At 36.2% G+C, this 23,573-nt stretch overlaps 1 protein-coding gene across 2 annotated transcripts in view; it reads left to right on the plus strand.

Moving 5' to 3' along the window:
* SEMA3C (semaphorin 3C) overlaps positions 1–23,573 on the plus strand; it is a 119,447-nt gene that overhangs the window by 63,561 nt on the left and 32,313 nt on the right. For both annotated transcript variants that reach the window (XM_042815741.1, XM_042815742.1), the window contains exons 3-8: positions 5,519–5,679; positions 8,093–8,155; positions 12,853–12,972; positions 16,663–16,753; positions 21,144–21,263; positions 22,420–22,562. In XM_042815741.1, coding sequence (XP_042671675.1) covers positions 5,519–5,679; positions 8,093–8,155; positions 12,853–12,972; positions 16,663–16,753; positions 21,144–21,263; positions 22,420–22,562 — 698 coding nt within the window. The remainder of the gene's footprint in view (positions 1–5,518; positions 5,680–8,092; positions 8,156–12,852; positions 12,973–16,662; positions 16,754–21,143; positions 21,264–22,419; positions 22,563–23,573) is intronic.

The raw sequence follows: 23,573 nt of genomic DNA on the forward strand, positions 1-23,573 counted from the left end.
TTTTTCTTTTTCTTTTTCTTTTTCTTTTTCTTTTTCTTTTTCTTTTTTCTTTTTCTTTTCCTTTTTCTTTTCCTTTTTCTTTTCCTTTTTTTTTTTTTTCTGAGATAAAAACGAAACTCAAAGCCTTTCAGACAGTCAGAAGTTAGCAAGTATGCTCACAATTTCCAGTTCTAATAAGCCTATTACCTCTTCATAGAAAAAGGCAAGTTTCCTTCTAATGGAGTTTTAAAAAGCGGCAAGATTCCTGATGTGTGAAGAAGAGATAAAGAAAAAAAGAAAAGGTCAAAGGTCCACCTGAGCTTTTTGGGCACCGAGCGGTTAAGGCACACAAGGGACTGACAGGGAGCACATCTGGCTGCTGATGGCTCTTTGGCCAAACAACTATGGACCCATTTATAATCAGCTTCACTTGGGACTGGGCTGAGGGTTGGCTTGTAGTTTGAACACAGCAAGAGCTACAGCAGAACGCTTTAGCAGGTCTCTCACTCCCTTAAGTGAAAGGAATCAATACAGATTTTTTACAGAATAGGTATATTGATGGAGCAAAGGTGACATGTTCTGAAGCTTTCAGAAGGAAATATGTGGACTGTGTATTTCTTTGCAAACATAAAAAAGTAGTCACTGTGTATCATCTCGTAGCTGGAAAGCAATCTAATAAACAGTGTACTTTTATGCTGTTGTGTTGAGAACTGTAAAAAATAACAATTTTTTTCTACTTCCTTATATTAAAGAAAAAATCAGAAATAAGAGCAAGAAAATAATAGTTAAAGTCATTAGGATCTTATGAAATCCATTATCTTCTAAATACTCCTTTTCCAGTCATTTCTGCTAGAAGGATAGAAAACAGCTAGTTAGTTAATGCAGAATAGGATGGAAGATGTTAAAAATATAATCAAAAGAGCCTTTCTTCTGACTTTCTTCTTTTTAAAATACTTTTTCTAACTTTTTTTTTAAACTTTATGAACAAATCATTTTTTCATGTGTTCAGTTGTGATTGAAGAGTAAAATGGTACCATTTCCATTAGATACTGTAAGCAAAAACATTGTTCTACTTAAGGATTTAATTCTTGAGGAAAAAAAAAAAAAAAAAAAAGAAAGAGATGGAAAATTTGTTCTATTCCTGCTTGTAGAAACTGAGATTTTATATTGCAGTCTCACATTTGGCATGAGCTGGCACATTTGCTGGCACATACTAATGGTATAATGAGACTTAAGAGGCTCTTTCAGTCTCATTAAGTCGGGGCTAATGTGTTCAAGCCTACTGCTGGATGCACACAGCCTGCTGCTGGTGGCATCCACAACTCAGAATAAAAGAGAACAGTGCAGTTTTCCTCACTTTCAAATCACTATGGCTATGTAGAATCTGTGCCAATTTGGGCAGTAGAGATTCCCTGTGGAGAACCTTTCTCCAGAAATCTAGATTCCTCCCCTTCAATGTTCTGTCTGTAAATCCATTGCTCTACCATTGCTCTACTTTATTATACTTTATTCCTTTTTTTTTTTTTTTTTTTTTTTTTTTTTTTTTTTTTTTTTTTTTAACATCTAAATCTGTGCTTCTGCTCTGAAGCTTCCCCATAAAGAAACCTTCTGAGGATTAATTCCTGTGCCAAAAAGAAGGAGGAAGAAAACATATTATTTCTTGTACTTTACCACAGGGGATCCTAAATTAAAAGCTTGATATATCATCCTAGATTGGCTCAAAGAAATCATGCCAGCTTGGAAACCCACAGACATTTGAATGCTGAGAAGCTGACATGCACTCTCTGACCGCCCATCCAAATCTTATCTGTGGATAAACTCAGTGCCTTGGACATGGGCTGGGGATGGTTGCATAGGAAGGTGTCACTAAATATCGCATTAGTTTTATTAGTGTATACATATTAGTATAGGATTTATGCTGATGAAGTCACATTAAGGTTTGTTTCATCTTACACATTGGAGATTATTATATCCCTTACATTAGGAAGGTCAGGTTATGTTTTCAAACACCAGTGAATGTGAAATAAGTGCTAAAAGGGTCATGTCAAGTAATGAAATGTGGCATTCAGAGGACTGCCTGATAAGTGAATCATATGTACATGTGCAGTTTGGATAGTTCAGGTATAACAGAATGTGTTTGTCAATGGAAGGAGATATCTCCACATTCCTGGATTTCCAGTCTCCGATTGCTGTGATTTGCTTTGTTCACAGTGTGCTTTTAGCATTAAAAAGGCTTTTGTGATGTTAACAATAGATACAGCACAAATATATACATATTTTCCTTCTGCAAGATCAAGTCATTTTCTCCAAAATATTTGTATTAACTTTTATGTGGAGGGCTAGAAGGATAATTAAAGAGTGCTAATCTAATTTTCAGTAAGTCATACGCTGTGCACATCAAAAATTCCTGGTCACTGGGAGCTCCAGAGTGTGCACTTCAATAACAGTTGTGGGGAGAAAGTTCATTGATGCTTTTGTTCTTCCTCAAAAGAGAAGAGCTGTTCAACCATATCATATTTCTAATAGTAGGAATCAACTTGTTATTGGTGTTATCATCCTAAGAAAACCAAAACCAAGTTCACTGACCTATAAGAAAGGATGGACAAATGTTACTCTTGCATCATAAGTAATGGCAGTTATTTGCATGTATAATATATTATTATGTTCACTTTGATTGCCATAGAAAAATATTAATATTCACAAGGATCTGTCTGTGACATTATTCTCCTTAGAGACTTCACTGCCTTGAATGCCTAGGTAAATTCACAAAGCAGGGAATAAAATATGCTTCAAAAAAACCTGTAAATATTTAAAACATTTTTTCCAAAATCTGACAAAAGGGAAGGTGGAAGGCCTTGCAGCATTTTTTAAGCCACTGCACTTTCTAATTACCAGCATTTAGGTAGTGAATTTTAAAATAGTTATTATTATCATCCCTAGATGATTGTGTGGTAAATTTTGTTAAGTTAGAAGAAAATAATTATAAATTCCCTCCCCACTTGATTGGGGCCTCTAGTAGGCAATGAACTATAAGCTTCACCTCTGAAAGAAATAGAGGTAATAAATCATGAGAGTCTCTGTTTTAGGGCAGTATTCTACTGAATTCAAGGGTTTACCTTCCATCATAGACACGGCATTGAGTCTTCATAAGCCAGTGGCATGTCATAAGGTGCTCCCCTTATCAGCAACTTGATGGAAACAGAGTATCCTGATGCCTTAGAAAGAAAATTATCTTTACAAAGAGGCTAAAAAATACAGTCAAGTAATGGATTTCTGTAAGTCGCAGTTATGGAAAATGAATATATGTTGCTATTTGCATGTCAGTCGTAGTTTACTCACTATTATGTTTATTTCAACTGAAGCTACAAGGGAGGACATTACATAGTGCAGTCAATATGCTCACATTCACACAGTGTTGTGCTGGAAACTGCTGCCTTTCCCGGTTTGTCTGTGCTTTTCTAGCATATCAAGTATACAGTTATGAGATGGTTCAATTTCATTTTAGAGCTGCCAGACATTACAGTAAAGTTAATAACCCACCCAGGAAAGAGGGTGAGGAGTAGCTTCTCAGGCATGTTACAAAAGGTCAGTCTGAGAATTTCAGAGAGAGCAAAGGGTCTGAAATTTAATGGTAGTATGAATGAGTCTCCCAGGTGCTTTTGAAAATGTCAATTAATGTTTACATAAAGACATTTTTAAATAGAGTAAAACAATTGATTTTTCAATGACTGAAGATACATTTCTGAAAATTATATGGGCAATTTTCATATACATTTAATGACTCCAGTTTCATTTTAAACTCTTAAGCACAGCCTGTAGGTCTTGACTGAATGTTTAACTTTTGCTGAGAAAAACATGAAATAGAAATATTAATAATCTTTTTAATATTACCGTAAATAAAGGCATGTAGGAAACCATTTGAAAGCTATCATGTCTAAGACAATCAAAACATCATATCTTTCAGTCATCAAAGGTATTTTTCATCTTTCTGTGAAGCTATGTAATAATCAATACAAAAATTAAGTAGGATTATGTATCATATTTATCAGTAAAAATCATATTCTGTTAAGAGTTCTTTCAATCATTATTTCTGTAGTAAAGAGATAGCTCAGTCCTCTTCAGGAGTTTGCCTTTGTGTTGTATCCAGCCTGTCAAAAATTCCTCTCCAAGAAAAAACATGTATTTCTAGCTAAATATGTTTTGCAGCAAGTACATATTTACTGACCATTTTATTTTTAACGTGGAGTAAATATCCAGTAATATTTTTTGTTTTGAGAGTTTTGCCTTCCAAAATATTATTGGCCCACATTAATCTAGTCATTTGAAAATCTAACGTGACTAATTTTTGATAAATTATCTACCCTTATCTGTAGAAGATGCTAGAACAAAAACCTTGATTTTGAGTTAGCGGAAAACAAACAAACAAACAAACAAACAAACCACACCTCACAGGCTTTAGAAACAGAGACAAGTCTTATTTTCAGTTTATATACAGTTTATAAGATGTGGGCTGAGAGCCTGATCTATGAATTTAGGAAGACCTTATCTATATTCTGTATTCTATATTTGCCACCCTGTTAAAGTCAGAGGGAACATATCCCTGATCACATCATAATAATATGTCAAACATTTAAAGACAGGAAAATTGATAAAAGTTTTGGTTGTTTTCCATTATCAATTTTTGAGAAATATCCCTTCTATTATTAGTGAGAAGAAAATTAATCTGAATGGAGGCCAAAATATGTTGGCCAAGCAAAAACAGAAAGGCTGATCTTTTTCAAGGGCAGCAAGTAATACTTACATTACAAATGTTTGTGCTATTCCTGAAACAGGCCTGATCCTGCACTGCTGAGATCAAAGGATGTTTTTCACTTCAATTCCTTGAAGAAAGTTTTAAGTGAAGGAATAGAACAACAGCAAAAGAACTAGTTCTACATTTCGGGTAGTTTGGTCAATAAGCAATAAGCAAACAACATAATAAACGAGCATATCTAGGCTTGATCAAATACTTCTATATTTTTTCAACTTTTTTTTTTTTATTTTTAAATAAGCCATGAATGGTGATGAAGAACTGAAAAAAAAATTGACTTTGGAAACAACAAAAATCTATTGTCAATGAAGCCCGGTCAGGAATATCAAATTAACTATTCTTGCATAGTTTGTATTGACTTTTGGATTCTGCACTTTCATAAATTTCAAAATGGATTGAAAATACTGATTAATTTAATATATGATCTTCCTTAAAAACCAAAGCTGTAAATAATTGTGCCCATTAAAATAAGGACTTATTACATGACTGAATAACGGCAATGCTGGATTTTTATGAGCTACACGTAATTACATAGTATATGAAAAATTTGCATTCAAACCAGGAATTGCATTGAAACTACTGTGTTATTACTAAGTGTCTGATAAACGTTTTTCTTCTTTGGTTGGCCTTAGTTGAGTTCAAAGATTTTTTTATTTAAAAAGTGTTGCAGTTTTGAAGTGATAATGGCAACTGAACATACTTGCAAACTTCCTGTCTTTACTATTTCAGAGCTTCAAGCGACGAAGACCTCTGAATATCACAGAATATCACACAGTCCTCTGGATTACAGGATATTATTAATGGATGAAGATCAGGATCGGATCTATGTGGGCAGCAAAGATCACATTCTGTCTTTGAATATCAATAATATAAGCCAAGACCCTCTTAGTGTATGTATTTATTTTGAGAATCCAAGGTTTCTTTACTGTATGCATTTCTTTTTCAGACAAAAAATGTGTATTTCATTAGTTTGCATCAGGCAGAAGTCCAGACCCACACCTTACTGAGCTGTTAGTACTTTTTTTATGTGTAATGCAAGATGAACAAGCTGCTCCTCAGCCATTGTTTTCAACTGTTAACTTGTTTTGAAGTGATGTTCACCATGGCTTGGCCCCATAAGGAAAATTTATATGGATTGATAGTTTCCACTCCTCTTGAAGATTTAAGATAATTCAGAGATGCAGTTTAAAAAAAAAAAAAAAGAAAAAGAAAGAGACTGTAAGGAAGAATATGGGATGTGCTATCATTTTCAGGTGAAAGGGAAAAAGCAACAGGAACAGAGATGACTTTAACCCGCAACTATGTTTGTTTCTGTTTTTCACTCCCAAACTTACTCTCTGAACTGTTTTTCAGCCTTTGTTATGGCTGTGTTGGACCTTAGCCTTCAACTGGATAGCTGAGACACCACCAGCTTGGTGTTTTATGGACAGTGTGAACTTCAGCGCACTCTTTTTTTTGGCTGTTTCTCTCACTTGCTGAGATGCCATTTTCTGTGATCTCTCTGTGTCACAACTCCTCAGCCTGTACTAGGCACTGCTTTTATTAAAGGAATCAAAATAATAGTAAAACATTTTGAGACTCCTTTTTTATTTCCAGAGGTAAATCAAATCCAGCTTTTCTGCTTTTAAAATAAGCAGCCTGCAGAAATATTTGTGTGTCCATAAAGTGGACTGTTGAGAAATTACTTCTCTACAGACTTTGCCTCACCTATTTTCAGTATTACACCTGCGCCTTAAAATGTATCCTTATATACCTCGTTATACCAAAATAATCTATGGGCTTTATTATTGAGCTTCAGGGCAGGGCTTCGAGGGCAGGGCTTCGAGGGGCAGAGATCCAACTTGGGGTAGGGAAGTTTGATATTTAAGAGTCAAGGCTTTGTTTTGTCAGCAGAGAGATAGGAGGCCCTACTGAAGGGTGATTAAGAGCACTTGCATTAGGCTTTGCCCTGAATCACCCTCTGTACACTCCTGTCTACCTGAATTTACTGTGTGGGGAGTCTGATCTGCCTGACTCTCTAACTTACACATTTAAATTGAATCCCATTTGTGTGTTGGTATGTTTATCTTCCTTTTGCTGGTATGGAAATAAACATCTGTAGTGGAGATACCTACTTTGGTTGGAAGTGGCTGCTGTGGCCTTCTTGCTAGTTTAGATCTCACAGTGATTCTGCCAGCCTAGTCTGGAAGTGGACATGTCATGCACTGCATACTCTTAAAAGGTTGCTTCTGACTTTGTTCAGAGTTTGGTAAGGTACAAACACTTTTATGGCATAAGTTCTGCATTATAACACTATGAAATATTTCGACAGTCAATCTAAACATTGAAAACCCAAAATAAAATTTCTGAAAATCAAAAAGAAGCAAAATACCCAATGTTTTCTGTCAGTGATTGTGATCACCCAATATCATGCTCATAAACAGTCTCTGCAGTTCCACACATTCTTTCTCTAGTTGATTATTGTTATAACAAATTCACTTTATTAATTTTACGCTATTTTGAAACACTATATACATATGCTATATACATATGAACCTGTAACTCTCTGCGTAACGTATGTATATTAAAATATATATTTTTACGTGTAGAGAGAAATTTTAATGCTATTATTTATGTTATCTTGAGGCTGAATGTTATCAGATCATGTCACTTATTAAATTTACAGATGGAAATTTCTAAGGGATGTCTTTTCTACACCAAAATCAAGATAAATAACAGAAGACATAAGTGTTTAAGTATAGCTCAGATAAATATTCAGACATAGTGATGTTTGTCAAAATGCTCTCTGTGTTGCAGGAAATCTTGAAAAGAAACCAAGAAATCAACCAGAAATCTTAAGTTTTTAATTAGGATAAGATACGCAAACCTTTACTGAGAAAAATTAAGAATTCTGATAAGAATTGTTTTTACTGTGTTTTTGACTTCAAGTTTTCACTGTTAACAATTTATAGAAGTTCAATAAAGTAAAAAAAAAAAAAGAAGGACGATGATGATGATGGTGGTGAAGAAAAATAAATTGATTAACTTATAACTTAACTTATTAAAATATAGCTTCATTATAAATTAATTATTTAATATATAATTGTAACTTGTACCTGCCAAAGATCTGAGTTTTTATTTCATTTACTGCTTTCTGAGACAGAAATTATTTATAGGTGAAAAATCTTCTAATCAAAGTGTAAAAAATATCAAAGTATTAACTTACTAGTGCAAATTCTGCAACTCAATAGTTTTTTTGTTTGTTATTTAAAAAATAAATTATGTAATAATTATGTTACTTAATTTTATTATTTTTCCTCATAGATTTTGTGGCCAGCATCAGCAAATAAGGTTGAAGAGTGCAAAATGGCTGGCAAAGACCCTACGGTAAGTTATACTCTACGCGCATATCCGCATACATACATGAGTTACATTCTTGGCAATAAAGTCAGAGCAGCTCAACTGCAGCCAAAAGCAAAATGAAACAAGTGTTTATTTTTGCATTTTAAATTCTCTGCAGACCAAACAACAAACTGGAATTATGAAAAGCCAGGCTTTATAAACAGAATGCACCTTCAGATTTTGACAAACTGGAAAAAAAAAATAGTATGCTTTACTGGGAAAAGTAAAGATGGTCTCTGGAATAATTTGAAACACAGACTATGGAGAAGTTATGTTGATTTATTTTGCATTGCAGCTGATTATTCTCCCATCTACATGCAGACACCTTCTAAAGCACCTACATTGGATGATAATTTTCCATTGCTCTCTTTATAGAAAATAGGTGGAAATGAACAATTCCGAAAAATACAGTAGTACAATACAGCAGATCCTCTCTTTTTGATAGAGGTCTATTTGAACACAGTTATCCTTCTGAAGAGATTTCATCTCACAGTCTATAACACTGATAGGACAAAGGGGGATGGTTTTAAACTAAGAGAAGAGGTTTAGATTAGATATTAGGAGAAAGTTTTTCACACAGAGGGTGGTGACAGGTGGAACAGGTTGCCCAAGGAGGTTGTGGATGCCCCAACCCTGGAGGCATTCAAGGCCAGGCTGGATGTGGCTCTGGGCAGCCTGGTCTGGTGGTTGGTGACCCTGCACATAGCAGGGGGGGTGAAACTAGATGACTTTCAAGGTCCTTTTCAACCCAGGCCATTCTATGATTCTATGATTTTATAGACAAAGCTGTAGATTTTGTTGACAAAAGAAAAATAAGTTTTTTAAAAAAATACAGAAAGTCACATTTCTATGTAATCTAACATCTTTATTTACTATAGTTACACTTTATTATTGTTAACTAAACCTACATGTATGACTTGCAATGTTACTATAATTCTGATGAGTCTGTTTTGTAAGAAAAATATGGTGGTGTTTTTTGCTTTTTATACTTAAATTTATTGCAGCAGCTGGTGTAGGCGCCAGAAGGTTGGCTTGCTGGACTGTAGCTGTAATACAGTTTCTTTAAAACTGTACTTAGTAATTCACTATAGTGATCTACAGCTAGAGAAGTTCCAAAAATAGAAGCTTACCTGAATTTTCTTAATGTCCTCCGAATTTTGGTACTATATATATGTATACAGTTCTGAAAAATAGTTCCCAAATCAGTGATGTACCTTATTGAAAGCTCACTGAGATAATGAGAAAAAGAGAACCCAGGTCTGAATGAATCTTTGCAACTTGAAATTTATAGTCCACTTTGAATAGAGTTCTTGTGTATTTCATTCCTGATAAGATTAGGAGAAGCAGAGAATGAATTCAGAAGTCAAAGCATGATAGCATTTGGCTTGTCAGAGAGTTGCAATTATCAAAAGACAAAAGAGAAACAGACAGTAAAGGACTTCAATCAGACAGCAAATTATTTTCAAAGGTGGTTAGGGGAGGGTTCGTTTCCACTACCATTAGACAAGCATTGATTTATGCATTTTCTTTTTTATTACTAAAAAGAAATTGTCACTTCCAAATAGTAAGCTCACCAAGATAACTTGGATGCTTAATTTAGGCTTACATCTATTTCTCTCCATTTACTGTAATGAGATTCTAGGACATAGCTACTGACAGTAACACAATTCACCAGACTGTTATTGAGTGAGTATTGGTATCAGCTCCAAGTGAAGAATGAGTGATATGTGAATATATAGAGCTTAACTACCAGCTTTGACAAACAGCCGTCCTAGGAACAACTATTTCATGTCACCTCAGACCCAGATAACATAGAAGCAAGAAGTAATATCGTCACAAGGAAAAATAAAAATAGTTTTTGAAGAACAGTTCTACATAATATTTTCTAACACAATAATCTCTTGATGGATTGTGGAGCCACAGTACAGTGCAGTACTCAGTTGAATCACACAGCAGAATGCAAATGGGCTTCAGTAGGTCAGTAATGGAGAAATGGGCAAAAGCTCACAGAAGATCGTAAAATAGACTTCCTGCCTGTGAGCATTAAAACATGATAATGTTAATGTTGAGCCAACTTCTGTTACTTATCCATAAATCATAGGAGAAGACACATGAAAATACACTGTGTATCAGATGCAACCTCAGAGGGCTGTCTTTAATGAAATCCTTAATTCATCTAACCACCGTTGCATTTTTGCCATAAACACTTCTAAGAGTACATGGCATGCGATTGGTGCAAAGTACCCCATCCCAGTGCTGTTCATCTAGCCATTGGCTCCTTGCCCTTCTCCCTGAGGACCTTTCTTCTGAGGTTTCTGTACTCTTTTCCTAGTGCTCTTCTGCAAAAACTTTTTGCAAACAGCAAGAAAAGAAAGCATCAGTTTGCACTCTGGCATACATAAGTTTGTGCTATACCTTCACTTCTCCTTTTTCCTTTTCCACGGGCATAATTTGGATTGGTAGTACTGCTGAGAGAAACCTGTTTTCAATAGCGAGACACTACTAAAGCCTCAGACCCAGACTAAGATAGTAAGATATGAGAGAATGGAAACTTTTAGGAACACCCTAACTATAGAGAAATAATAAATTTTTACCAGGTTAAAGGATCTTTCTTATATAACTAGAGCAAGCATTTCACTGAAGGCGTGCAGTGTTCCCTGCAGAGAAACTGAGAACACTGAGCTGCTTATAATTATGCACCAATTTTCAGAGGTTCTTGTAGAGTGCCAGCTTCTACTGAACCAGAAATGTGAATGGCTTTAAGTGTAAATGAATTGTTTGAACAAGGAGTAATTCTACAGATTTTCATGAAGATGATTGATGACTGTTTCCAATCCTATGCTCAAAAAACACATGTGATTCTCACTGTCTTTGATGAAGATTTGGATGATTGAATATGAAGGCAAGTCTGAGATCTCAGTAAGAAAGTATTCAAGAAAAAAGTCTATTTTTTGTCCAGAATGCATTAACAGTGGATGACTTTGTAAAAGGGAAGAGCAAGAGAAGAAAAGGGTATGTTGGAAGGAGAAAACTGTAGAACTGATAGTGTGAAACTGTGTGGCACTTAGCAATCTGTTTCAATTTTCCTGCTGATTTGAAGATGTTATTCTGATTGATCTTCAAAATGAAGCAACAATTCACTGCAAACTTGCTTATGTAATGTGTTGTTCAGAATTCTGATCATTTGGAAATAAATTGGAGGCTCAGACTGCCTCCAATCTTAACCTCTTTAATGATCTCCTCTGCATTGGTGAACAGCACATCCAGTAATGCTTCACCTCTGGTTGGTCTGTCCAATACCTGGATCAGTAAGTTATCTTCAGCGCACTCCAGGAGTCTGTGGGTTTGTTTTCCCAATAAATGTTCAGGTGGTTGAAATCCTCTATCAGGACAAGAGCCTGGGTGTGTGATGCCTCCTGTAGCTGAAACAAGAAGTCTTCATTAACAGGCTCCCCCTGGCCACCCTCAGGTGACATGTAGAAGAACCCAACCAACAGATGAGATGACCTTTATTGGACTGGTCCCTAATTTTAATCCACCAGCTCTCAGCCTGGTCATGGCTGTTTCTCTGAGGCAGCTTTTCACTATCTATCTAGATAGCAACTCCCCTGCACCTCTTGCCCTGCTTATTCCTTCTAAAAATCTTGTAGCTCTTCATTGTAGTATTACACTTGTGTAATTCACCCGACTATGTTTATGTCATAGTTTACCAATTACTCCATAATTTCCATCTCCTCCTGCTTATTTCCCATGCTATGTGCATTGGTGTAGAGGCATTTCAGCTAGGCTATCTGTCACGTCACCTCCTTGAAGGAACGCTCCCAAATTCCTTTGGTACAAATTGGAGGTTTTTCCTCACTGCTTCCTAAAGTGAGTTTTCCATGGCTCTTCTCTGTCACTCAGCAGTACATCCCCTTCCCCCATCAAATCTAGTTCAAAGCTCTGGCGATGAGCCCAACCAGACTGCAGCCTTGTATATTCTTGCCCCTCCTGGTCAGTTGCATCCCATCCAATGCCAATATGCCTGGTCTGTTGAAGGTGTGACTATGATCCTATGATCGTAGTATTCAAAACCTTGAAGGTGACACCATCTTTGTAGCCATTCATTCAACTGCCTGCGTTCCAGTCTCCAACCAGGAGGATCAAGGAGAACACCGTGCACCTGATCTCTTCAACACCTTCCCAAGGGACAGAAAGTCTGTTTTAATGTTTTATAATTTCCTAGTTTCAGCCTCCTTTTGCAAAGGAATTATGCTGCATCCAAATAACCAAAAACCCACTAACAATGAAAAACAACTGGGAGGTGGAGGGAAAGAGAAGATACTGTTGTAGATGTTTCCTTAAGAAAACTTCCTAAGATTATTTCTTGCTTTCCTGTGGAGGCCCCTGCTTCTTCCCATCAGAGAAGTCTTTGAATGAAAATCAAAGTGTTGAGATGGAGAAGTTACAGATACTATTCTAACTGCTCCTCTATAATGCCGTATCAGTGCCTGATTCTGAGCCTAGACAAAATGGCAAGAAAAGAAAGCAAATGTTTGCAGATGTTCAAAACCAAAGAGTAGCAAAATTGGTAGCTGTTCTCATGATGCAACTAAAAATATGAATTGTATCTATTCCCTAGAATTCCCAATATTCACTAACATTTGCCAATGTCATTTTTATTTATTTTGTAATCCCTGCAGCATGGCTGTGGAAATTTTGTGCGGGTGATACAGTCATACAATCGCACACACCTGTACGTCTGTGGCAGTGGAGCCTTCAGCCCAGTGTGTGTGTATGTCAACAGGGGACGCAGGTCCGAGGTAAGTCTCTTTTTATCTTCTCATTTTGTGCTGGATATCACTGTTTTATGCCAGCACAAAAATTTGAAAATACAAAAATTAATGAACTAGGTAGGTTAATTTACCTGCATAAAACAGAAAAAGAACAAAGGTCCATATTTTTCTGACAGCCCTGTTATGATCAAACAATCAAACTGTAGTCAAAAACCACATTCAAATACAATGTTTGTCTAAAATTCTACAGTCATATCAAAAGTTGGACTCCATACGACACTACTTTCTATTTGATGTTTTCTGGCGGATTAATTCCTAGTGTTTGTTGGAATTGTCAAGAAATATTTGAAAAGGTTAGTTAGATAAAAAGCTTTTTATGGTTCCCAGTTACTGATTTCTGGAAGAAGCACTTATGTGTACCAACTATATGGATATAAGTTTTTGCTGGACATCAGTTTAATATCCTTTAGATGCAATCCAAGTGTAGATAACTTTGATCTACAGCACAATTTTTGTCCCAGGACATCCTGCCAGGATGAAGTCAGTGAGTTTTCTCCTTCACTGTGAAGCCTTCCAGGGTGCAAAGTCTAATTTTCTCTCCATAGCTCTCTATTTTTTTCTATTTTCAATTTCAGTGTGCATTTTAAATATGTGTAGTTCCAGAAGTTTCATAAGTATTATAAAATTGTGCAGGTTTCATGATTTGCATGTAAAATGTTTGTTCATGTGCAAATGTAATAGGTAATAAAGCAACCAGAAGGAGGAAAAAAACAGCATTTAACCAAGACCCATCACCACAGTAGCTTTTGGGCCAGATTCATATCTGCAGGCACAGGGATGTACAGTATATTTTCCTGTACTACATGGAAGCAGATGTGTTGGAAAGGAAGATCAGAGAGCAACCTGGAGTTTTGCCATGTGAGGGCAGCTTTGAAGCTGGGCTTACTGCTAGGGAAGACACTGTGAAATTCATCATTGATTTCATTGGGAGTAGGATGAGGATTCTGGCCAAGATCCAGGACTACAGAGTTTGTTGGGGGGTGGATAAATGATTGTTTTTCAACGTAAGTTTATGTGGAATTATCACAGTGACTTTTGGTAGATCACTACCTGGCTCCAGCCTCCTTGGCAGAAGATATAATCTAAATTACTGCACCTTCAGTTCAAGTGGATTATCTGAGAGTAGAGACTTATAGACCTGGATTTAAAAGCACAAGCAAGCAGAACTGGGTGAATAAATCCATCCTTCTAGATTATGGTCTGCAATGATTTATTTTGCTCTATTTTGAAACAGGTTTGCTTTTCTCAGCACTACTGTCCTAATCTCAAAAATTTCATAAAACGCTAAAAGTGATCCCTCATTAATTAATGTAAATCTTATCAGCTTAAACAGTACTGTTTCGGGAGGCTTAAAATCTCTTTGTATTAGGAATTTTGTAGAGGAGATTTCTGTCAGATAAAAAAGACATGAGTTCTTCACGTACCTGAGTTCTCCATGACACAAGATGTTAAATTTCTTAAGTTAAAAATAAGGATGCATGTCTTGGAAGAGCAGAATTGGCTTCACTTAGCCTGTCTGTGTAGATGCATGCCTACGATCTACGATCTACTGATTAAATAAACTGCTGTTCCAGATGTCTGGAGTCTGTCAGACACTTGACTGTAGGCTTCGCATACTCAAAGCCCTTACTGTATAGGCCAACAATAGCGTAAGTCTAAAATCAAGCATTTCCTTTTGAACCAGTTGCATGCGTAAGTGCATGCATAGAGAAGAATGAAGAACTACGCAGTGCTGATAGGACTAGAGAGAACTCATTCTTTGCTTTTGTCAGTTCACCTTGAAATCAGTGCAGTTTTCCACGCACAGAATGCTGTTTTTGCAGGTGCAGAACTGCTATTTTAGAAGGCACATAATGTTTTTCTCTAGGTGTTACAAAACATGACACTAAGAGTCATAGCCAACAATCATAAGAACTAGGCCTGTTCTCCTCTTTTGTTTTCAAAACTCCACATGATTCCTTGTAAAAAGCAAACTGATGAAACAGAATGTTGCTTTTTTATTTGAAGCAGAGTTTAAAAAATAATTCATTTCTTTTTTCACTCTGCACTCTGCTTTGGTCTTTGATAATGACTCTTAGTCACCTGAAGATATTATGTCAAAGTAAATGCAAAGAGAAGCAAACATCAACACTATGTGAATTAATTATAGACTAAAAAGGAGTTTAATATATATGAAAATCAGGTGCAAACCTGGAGCTAGACTACTATTGCAGTAATTAACATTTTGAATTGGTAAATAGTGGTAAAAAATAGTAAATATAGATTATCATCAAGCTGCATATTCATTTAGAAGTTAAACAAGAAGAGAAAAAAATACCCAGGATTATATTAGAAATTTTGTACTTACATTTTAACTTTTGTTTTAGGGAGCTTATTACAGAAGTAATAGATAAGATCTCTGTGATTAAATTAGGCAAAACACAGGAGGGGAAAGAGAGATAGGGGATAAAGGATATGAAAACTTCCTCCCATAGCTGAGCATTTTGGGTTGGTAGTCTCCAGTTTGCTGCTGGCAGATGGCTGCACAGTGATCTGTGTGGTATTCCCATTTCACTAAGATTTACATTAAATATTAAAGACAATTGAAGGGTTTTCTGCCCTCAGTCAAATAACGAATGCATTGGCATCTACATCACAGAAACCTTTCCCTGAAGTTTTTTCATCTAATTTTTTCTATTGAAGCAGATATATTTTAAGTTTTGTTGTTGATTTTCGTTTTTTTTTCTTTCTCCTTGCAATTTTGTCTGTCAGACCTTTATTAAAGATCTTAAGATTGTTATAGAATAATGTTTGTTGCAGTAGACAGTAGCTTGCAAGTAGGTGTGCTAGAGGTCTGTTTCTTTTGTCATTACTGACAATATTTTTCAAGGAGTGTCAGTACCAAGAGCATACTATGCTTTTCAGTGTAGCTGGCATCTGAAAAAGGGGGAAATGCACCCAGAGGGGGAGTTTTCTAAAAATATTCAGACTGCTTGCATTTCAAGCTGTAGTCCTGGTTGCTTTGACTTTGCCAAATGTATTTCCTATTAATGAATCACACAAAACATAAAGAAGGCTCCTCATAAAGATTCCTAAGCAGCAAAAAAATCTGATGCAGCAAAAGATATCAATAAACCACTTATTATTACGAAACTGGAGCTGTGTGCATAATCCAAGCAATGACACTGAAAATAACATGTCTAATTTAGGATTTTTTAGAGGTTTGATAGCTCAGTAGAGGACAAATGATTTATACCATCAACAAATGACAGTTGTCATAAGGGGTTTTTATATAATTTATATTCTTTTTCTAGTTCCTTTATTAAAATATTGGCCTAGTATCACATATTCATCACATATTCAGAAAATAAAAAATAATTTCAGAAACACAAGTGTAATCTCTACAGCTGTCATTGTAGACATCAAACAATCTCTAGTATGCATGATTGAGCTAGAGTGGAAAATTTGGTGTTTCAATGTCTTGAATTTGTAACAAAAGTCTTGAAAATAACTGTGTGCCAAGGAAAAATATTTTTATCAAGATGATGCAGTTCTGCCTAGGAGATATAAATTACTGATAGTGCAGAAAAAGCACACAGCAACACTGAGCATTATTAATGTTGTTAAAATAACTTTATATCTGCAAGTTGAGAATTGACATACAAATCTGTATTTCAGGAACAGATCTTCAAGATTGACTCCAAGTGTGAGTCAGGGAAGGGACGCTGCTCTTTCAACCCAAATGTGAACACAGTGTCTGTTATGATCAGTAAGTAAAAGCATTCCAAGATGCTAAGGTTTGATTCTGTATGGTTGTGGATGGTGAGGACTGGTAGCTGGTCACAGAATTTAGCCTTCAAAAAGGAGTCCTTTGTATCTATGCTGATGGTAAGAAAATTTGTGTCCACCCTCATTAAAAGTTTTACATCAAGCTAAGGATGGATGTACAAATGAAATGCAGACATAAGCTGTTAAGAGAAAGGGAAAGAGAAACAAAAAACAAAAGATTGTCCCTTTTCCAGCTTCTACATTTTTTCCCAGGCTTAGTTTCAACTTTCTATTACCCTGTCTAGCATTTTCTGTTTGAATACTTTCTGACCCTGTTCATCAAGGACAGCACTTATGTCTCATTTAATCATTTGTAAAAACTCAGAGTAGCGAGGGAAGAAGAAGCCTGAAGACCACAATTAGTTTGATTTTCATTTTTGTTGTCATCCCTGCGGTAAAGCCCAAGAGCTATTGCAAGTCTGTTCGTTCTTCAGTTGGCTTTCGACCCAACCAGTGCTGCTATTTTTCTTCCATAGGAAAGACCAGAAAGTGATACAACTGTCATATCTCAACTATTCTTGTGAATTGGTGGTGACTGTACTCAGCAACTGTGAGATATCCCCCATAAAAATAATGACCCCAATTGACAATTGACAACCAAAGTGAAAACTCAAGGGGAACATAGGTTTTGTACAGCTCAAATCAAGGCTCAGTGCAGACAGAAGGAAAAAAAGTGTGTAAAACAGTACAGCCCAGCTTCCAGTTTCTACTGGATGTCTTGCACTATTCTGATAATGTGAAGCAAACAAAGATCAGATCCTCTTCCCATTTTTATCACCCCTGATGCAGGGTAATGCTGGTCCTACCACTGGTTCTCTCTACCTGGCATGCATCACATTTGTAGACTTCTAATTCCAAAGCGAAATTTCTAATCCCATATTTTCAGCATTTATCTGATCCTTGCTGTATTTTTTACAATGAAGTGAAATGGAAGTTGCATAGATTTTTGAGGATTTCTTTAGCAAAGACAACTTGGTATACACACAGATATTGGATATTTTGCCCAAGGTTTAGGAGGGAGCAATGTGGTATTTCTGCCATTCAGATTTCATTGGAATGGCTGTTACATACTGATTAATGTAGATATTTCCTTGAAATTTAGAGGCTCATAGAGCTTAAGGAAAATATCATATACTCTGTCTTACATAATCTGTTTGAAATATATGGTTTTTAATTCCTCATTACAAATTTATTTAGTAAAGGGGACAAAGAGATTTGAACTGAAAACCTTTAGAAGACAGGAAAATTCTACCTAGGATCCCTTTGAACCTTGGCTGCACTTGAATCTTTATCTTCTCAATGATTGCTATGTAAAGAAATGCTTGTTCAGAGCCAGTGATGGATTAATCCACAGCTACTTATAGCTGCTCTGGTAGTGTTACATGAATCTTTAAATGCCATAAAAGAATAAATATAATATAATTTAAAAATTCCTTCAATATTTTATGAAAATCTACCAGCATGCATTGTTTCTGAACTACCGTATACACAGTAAGCTCATCTTCCTTTTCTTTTTTTTCAATTCAATATATGAATAGTAGCTTTGTTCATTTTAGTAGATTTTTACATTATCTTCCTTGATCTCTAAGATATGTGATGAAGAAACCTTCCCAGGAATTTGAAGTGTCTTTCATGACATAATTCATCTGTGAAGTTTAAATTATTCTGCAAAGGTCACATTCTTTTTCAAAACAGTCCCACAGACTGAGATTTGTACTTTCTCTTGGAAGTACCTATTACTGCAAAGATCAATTGCTGCTAAAACTTCAAGCTTGAATGAATTTTTTCTCTATGCCTATACTGGAAAAGGGAAGATTTTGGAAGTTACAGCTTGAATTAAAATACAGGACCAAGCCTATACACTGGACTCCGAACATTATTCTGGAGGAGGAATTCCTCCCTCTTATTGTAGAACATACAAAATACTGCCAGACTGGATAACTCTTCCACAACAAAAGAACCATTTTTAAATATAGTTGCAATTTCTTGGCAATTTGAGGCATTGCCAGCTTTCTGCCTTAGCATAAAGTCTGACCCTAGATTAGGGCAGGAAAGCTGATTCACTCTTAGAAGGAAAGTGATACCATAACAACAAAACTTAAACTTGCTACGGGTTGCCATTGTACAAAGACACTTTTACATCAAAGCCACAAAAAATGTACTTTGAAGAAGCTTGGCAAAACTGATGTTCATGGTGCATGTCTCTGAGATATTTATAATAGCAGACATACATCTCCAATTGAGTTATTCCCCCAGTAACAAAAAGAAGCAGTGTGAACAAGTTGTTCTATGCAGACCTATTGCTGTGTGGAATTTAAGAGTTTAACCAAAAGGAAATGGAGCTGGCAGACATCTGATACGCAATTAACAAGCAGACATTAGGAATGCTTAAGACATAACTAATAGTGTAGATATGTAATAGGATTAACATTTCATAGTGTAGCACTATTATTAATGTGGATGTGAATGTGCATAGGACTGGACTTAATGATTCATGAATACAGTAAGCTTAATCTCTTTTCAGCCAATTTATTTCATAGTGAAAATAAAGCCTCAACGGTTTGAGGCCATGAGGCATCAAATACAAAATCAGCTATAAACTAGTATAAATGTAATGTCATTCTGTTGATATATGTTCAGGAGGTAAAGGGTTCACAAACATGCATTGTTTAAATGTCCTATGCATAAATCTTGTCTTCAATGGGAGAGAAGAGAACAGAAGATTGGGAGTAATATCTACTGGCTGCTCTACAGAGGTACAGTTTGGGCTCTAGACAGCAATTGAAAAATGGAATCTCCAGAGTTTTAATTCTCTCATAACCCAATAGTCCTTCATATTGATGCACACATGCACATACTCATACGCGTACACAACCATAAAAATAGCCTCAAGTGCTTCTGAACCTGTGACTCTTGCCAGTTTGACCACACTCTCTGGTTTGTCCAAGAATTCAGACAAAAACATCAATCAAACAACCCAGCTGTACTGGAATGTGTTCAGCCACCACTCCCACTCTGAGACTTAGAATTTATTTTAGCTACTGTTTTGTATTCTGGGGTTTCACTGCCATTAGTCAGTGGAAATTGTTTGGTTATTCACGGAGTGGAAAATGATAGTATATGTAATTATAATTACAATTTTACATAGAATCATAGAATGGATTGGGTTGGAAGGAACCTTTAAGATCATCTAGTTCCAACCTCCAGCTACGCAGAGATACCTCCCACTAGGCCAGGCTGCTCAAAGCTCCATCCAGCCTGGCCTTGAATGCTCCCAGGGAGGGGTCATGCACAGCTTCTCTGGGCAACCTGTTCCAGTGTCTCACCACCCTCACAATAAAGAACTTCTTCCTGATGTCTAGTTTGAATCTAGCCTCTTCCAGTTTAATAACATTTTCCATCATCCTCTTGCCCATATAAAAAGTCCTTTCCCAGCTTTCCTGTAGGCCCCTTCAGGTACTGGAAGGCCACTGTAAGGTCTCCTTGGACCTTTCTCTTCTCCAGGCTGAAAAGCCCCAGCTCTTGCAGCCTGTCCTCATAGGGAAAGTGCTCCAGCCCTCTGATCATCTTTGTGGCCACATATGTATATTTATGCACACACACACACACATATATACAATCTGACTGATGGACAGTTTTCTGCCATTCACAGGGAGTGGAAGTTCATATCTCTATTAATGTAGGAATTTGCATGTCTAATTCTGTTCATGCCTAATGACCATATACTCAGAATTGAGCACATCAAAGGAGACCATTGTTGCTCTATGTCGTTCTGAATATAGTTCTATAATAAGATTGTCTAGGCTCTGAAGTCAGCTTAAAGCTGCCTGGGGCAACCTCAACAATACTGTTGGTGGATACTGGCACCAGTCCATTAACTGAAATAGCTGTTGTGCCAGTTTACTCCAGCAACGAATCCAGCCCAATAGTTTTGTCTACTTCTATAGCAAAAAAGTTTAAGTACTTTAAAAAATTGAATGTGACACTTTTTTGTAACACTAGCCTGATTTTCCAGTGATCCTTAACTTTGAATGTTCCATAACTAAATTCATCTCAAAGAAGGGTTCTCCACACACGTAGTTCTGCTGTGACATTTAATTATGCAGTTCCCAAAAGTCTTTGATCAGACTTTGATGATTCTCTCTCATTTTAGTTCATGTCATTGTAAACTGAGGGAAACCCTATTCCCTCCACCCTGTGTTTATCTGTATAGGCTCTTGTAAAAATAAAGAGTTGACAAGTTTAAAAGTAAAAGTAGATTAGTCAACACATATTTCCCAAAAGCCATAACAGTATATTCACTTTTACTCCTCCGTTTCAATTCTTTGCAGATGAAGAGCTTTTTTCAGGAATGTATATTGATTTCATGGGGACAGATGCCGCCATTTTTCGGAGCCTGACCAAGCGGAACGCTGTGCGAACTGACCAGCACAACTCCAAGTGGCTGAGTGGTAAGTGGTCTTTATTTTACCAAGGCTTTTCATGAGTTTCATCGAGATTTTCCTTTGTTCCATTTGAAATAAAGTGCTTATCTTTAAAAGGGCTTTTCTGAATTTACTGTATGAAGTGTAACTGTGAAAAAATATATTCTATATACATTCTATAGACAATAGAGAGCTTTAAAGGACTCAGTGCAGGAGCCAGCCACCTGATTCCTTGTTTTGCATCATGACTAAACTAAGCTGTTCAAGGGGAAATACATGAAAACTTTCAAATAGCAAGTTGTCAGAAAATGTGACTTCTAAGAAAGGGCCTTTACCTCTAATGCATAAAATGTTGTCGTGTATTAGAAGGTCTCCCTTCGCTTTCCATTATATTTTAGCACAGAAAATTGCCAAAAATAAGTGTTCTGCAGGTGCCAACACCAATAGAAGAGGTTGCCTAATAAAGCATTGCAATAAACTAGTGCATAGTCACTTGCATTTCACAATGTGCACATAAGGGAGAATGCTGTTAATAGCCCTAGTGTGTTTTGCCTCTTAGGTGCAGACATGCTTTTCAGAGATCATATGCTCACTATTACAGAATTCTATTATTTTTCTCTCTCAGTAGAGCTCGTTTGCACTGTTTTGCATGTACGCTTAACTATGCTTATCAACCTTTGATACTGATTTAAATGCTATTCAAGCTTTCATATATCCTTCTCTCCTTCTCCGCACTCCAGGAGTTATGTTCCTATTACTTATGTATTTTTAAAGCACCTTATATGTTAATTTCCTAATGAGTTTTTTAAAAATTTAGTTTCGCTTTTTGCCTCAATGAATCTTTGCTGTGAAGTGCCTGTGATAATATACTGATTCTTCCCTCTTCATCTTCTAAGTCTTTGAATTGCTGTAGTAAACTAACACTCTGGCTTCTACATATGAATCACTTTTCTAGAAATCCACTGTAGGATAAAATATGAGGCAACAGAAACGTAATGCTGCCAGCTTTAAACTATTTGCCTACTGATATATGATATATACAGACAGGAGGCCAGAGTGTATAGCTTCACCTACCAGAGCAGTACCTCTATATATCGTGCTTCCTTGAAGCAATCAGTATATGTCAAATTGCTTATACTAATGCAGCTTTTGGTTTCATCTCTTTGGTACTCTTTCATTTCAGAGCCTATTTTTGTAGATGCTCATGTTATACCAGATGGCACTGACCCCAATGATGCCAAAATCTACTTCTTCTTCAAAGAGAGACTGACAGACAACAGTGGCAGCACCAAGCAAATTCACTCAATGATTGCAAGAATATGCCCAGTAAGAGCTATTTTATTTGCCAGGTTTTGGGGCAAGCTGCTTCTAAGACACGACATGCTAAATGACTCTAGTTCATTAAAATGATTGAAAGCCCTCTGATTTATTTTCAAAACTAATTTCTGGTTTCTGCTTCCACATTCATAAGAGATGTTACTGAACACATAGCAAGTTTTTATGTATATCTGGTTATATGTATAACGACACAGAAATTGAGATTCAAGAATTTGTATATTTCTGACTGGCTTAGAATGGTTACCAATGTTGAATTTCTAAACTTTGAATTTCTATACTTGGTGAGAGTCAGATGCATTTATTGCTTAGGAAAACTAAATTGCAAAACAGCAGTCTTTCATAAATATACAATCAAGCTTATAAATATATTGATTAAACTTTCAAATGTTGCTTCCCCCTTTTTCAGTGCCTGCCCTTTCCAAGTTCATGCATTGATATATGGGTGAGCCTAACTTTAAAAATGAGCACAGAAAAATGAAACTCAGGAATTACAGCCACTCCTGTGCAGTAATTAATTTTCAATCACACTACTCTTCATTGTCTCTACTTCCTTTTTCTTATCTGTAATCAGCAATGTATGAAAATTGATTGAAACAGCTTTGAGTATCTCTGGTGAACTGGATTTTGCTAATGGGAGCAAAATTACAAATGCACAGTTACTGCTAAACTTTTCATTCCTTCCTTTGGAACAGTTCAGGAAGAAAATTATGACTGTTTGTTTATTTGCCATCTTTCATCTGGATCTTCTTTAGAACTACTTTTTGATGTTGTGCTAAGGTGGGAGGGTGTATTTGGACTCTGCTAATATGGCTTTGGCAGTTTGATGACCCATGTGATCTGTTTTATAATCTCCATTTTCTATATTTTTGTGAAGGAGTCCAAAGGCCTTTTTGGGTATTTTGCAAGACATTTCACGCTATTACAGCTGTATTTGTTATTGTTACTTTTATAATGAAGCCCAGATGATTTTTCAGAGGCCTCAGCCTGTTTAGACTTATA

The sequence above is a fragment of the Centrocercus urophasianus genome, unplaced genomic scaffold (genome assembly GCF_019232065.1).
Source record: "Centrocercus urophasianus isolate 14NV4802_14NV808 unplaced genomic scaffold, USGS_Curo_1.0 seq_15, whole genome shotgun sequence".
In the NCBI taxonomy this organism is placed as follows: domain Eukaryota; kingdom Metazoa; phylum Chordata; class Aves; order Galliformes; family Phasianidae; genus Centrocercus; species Centrocercus urophasianus.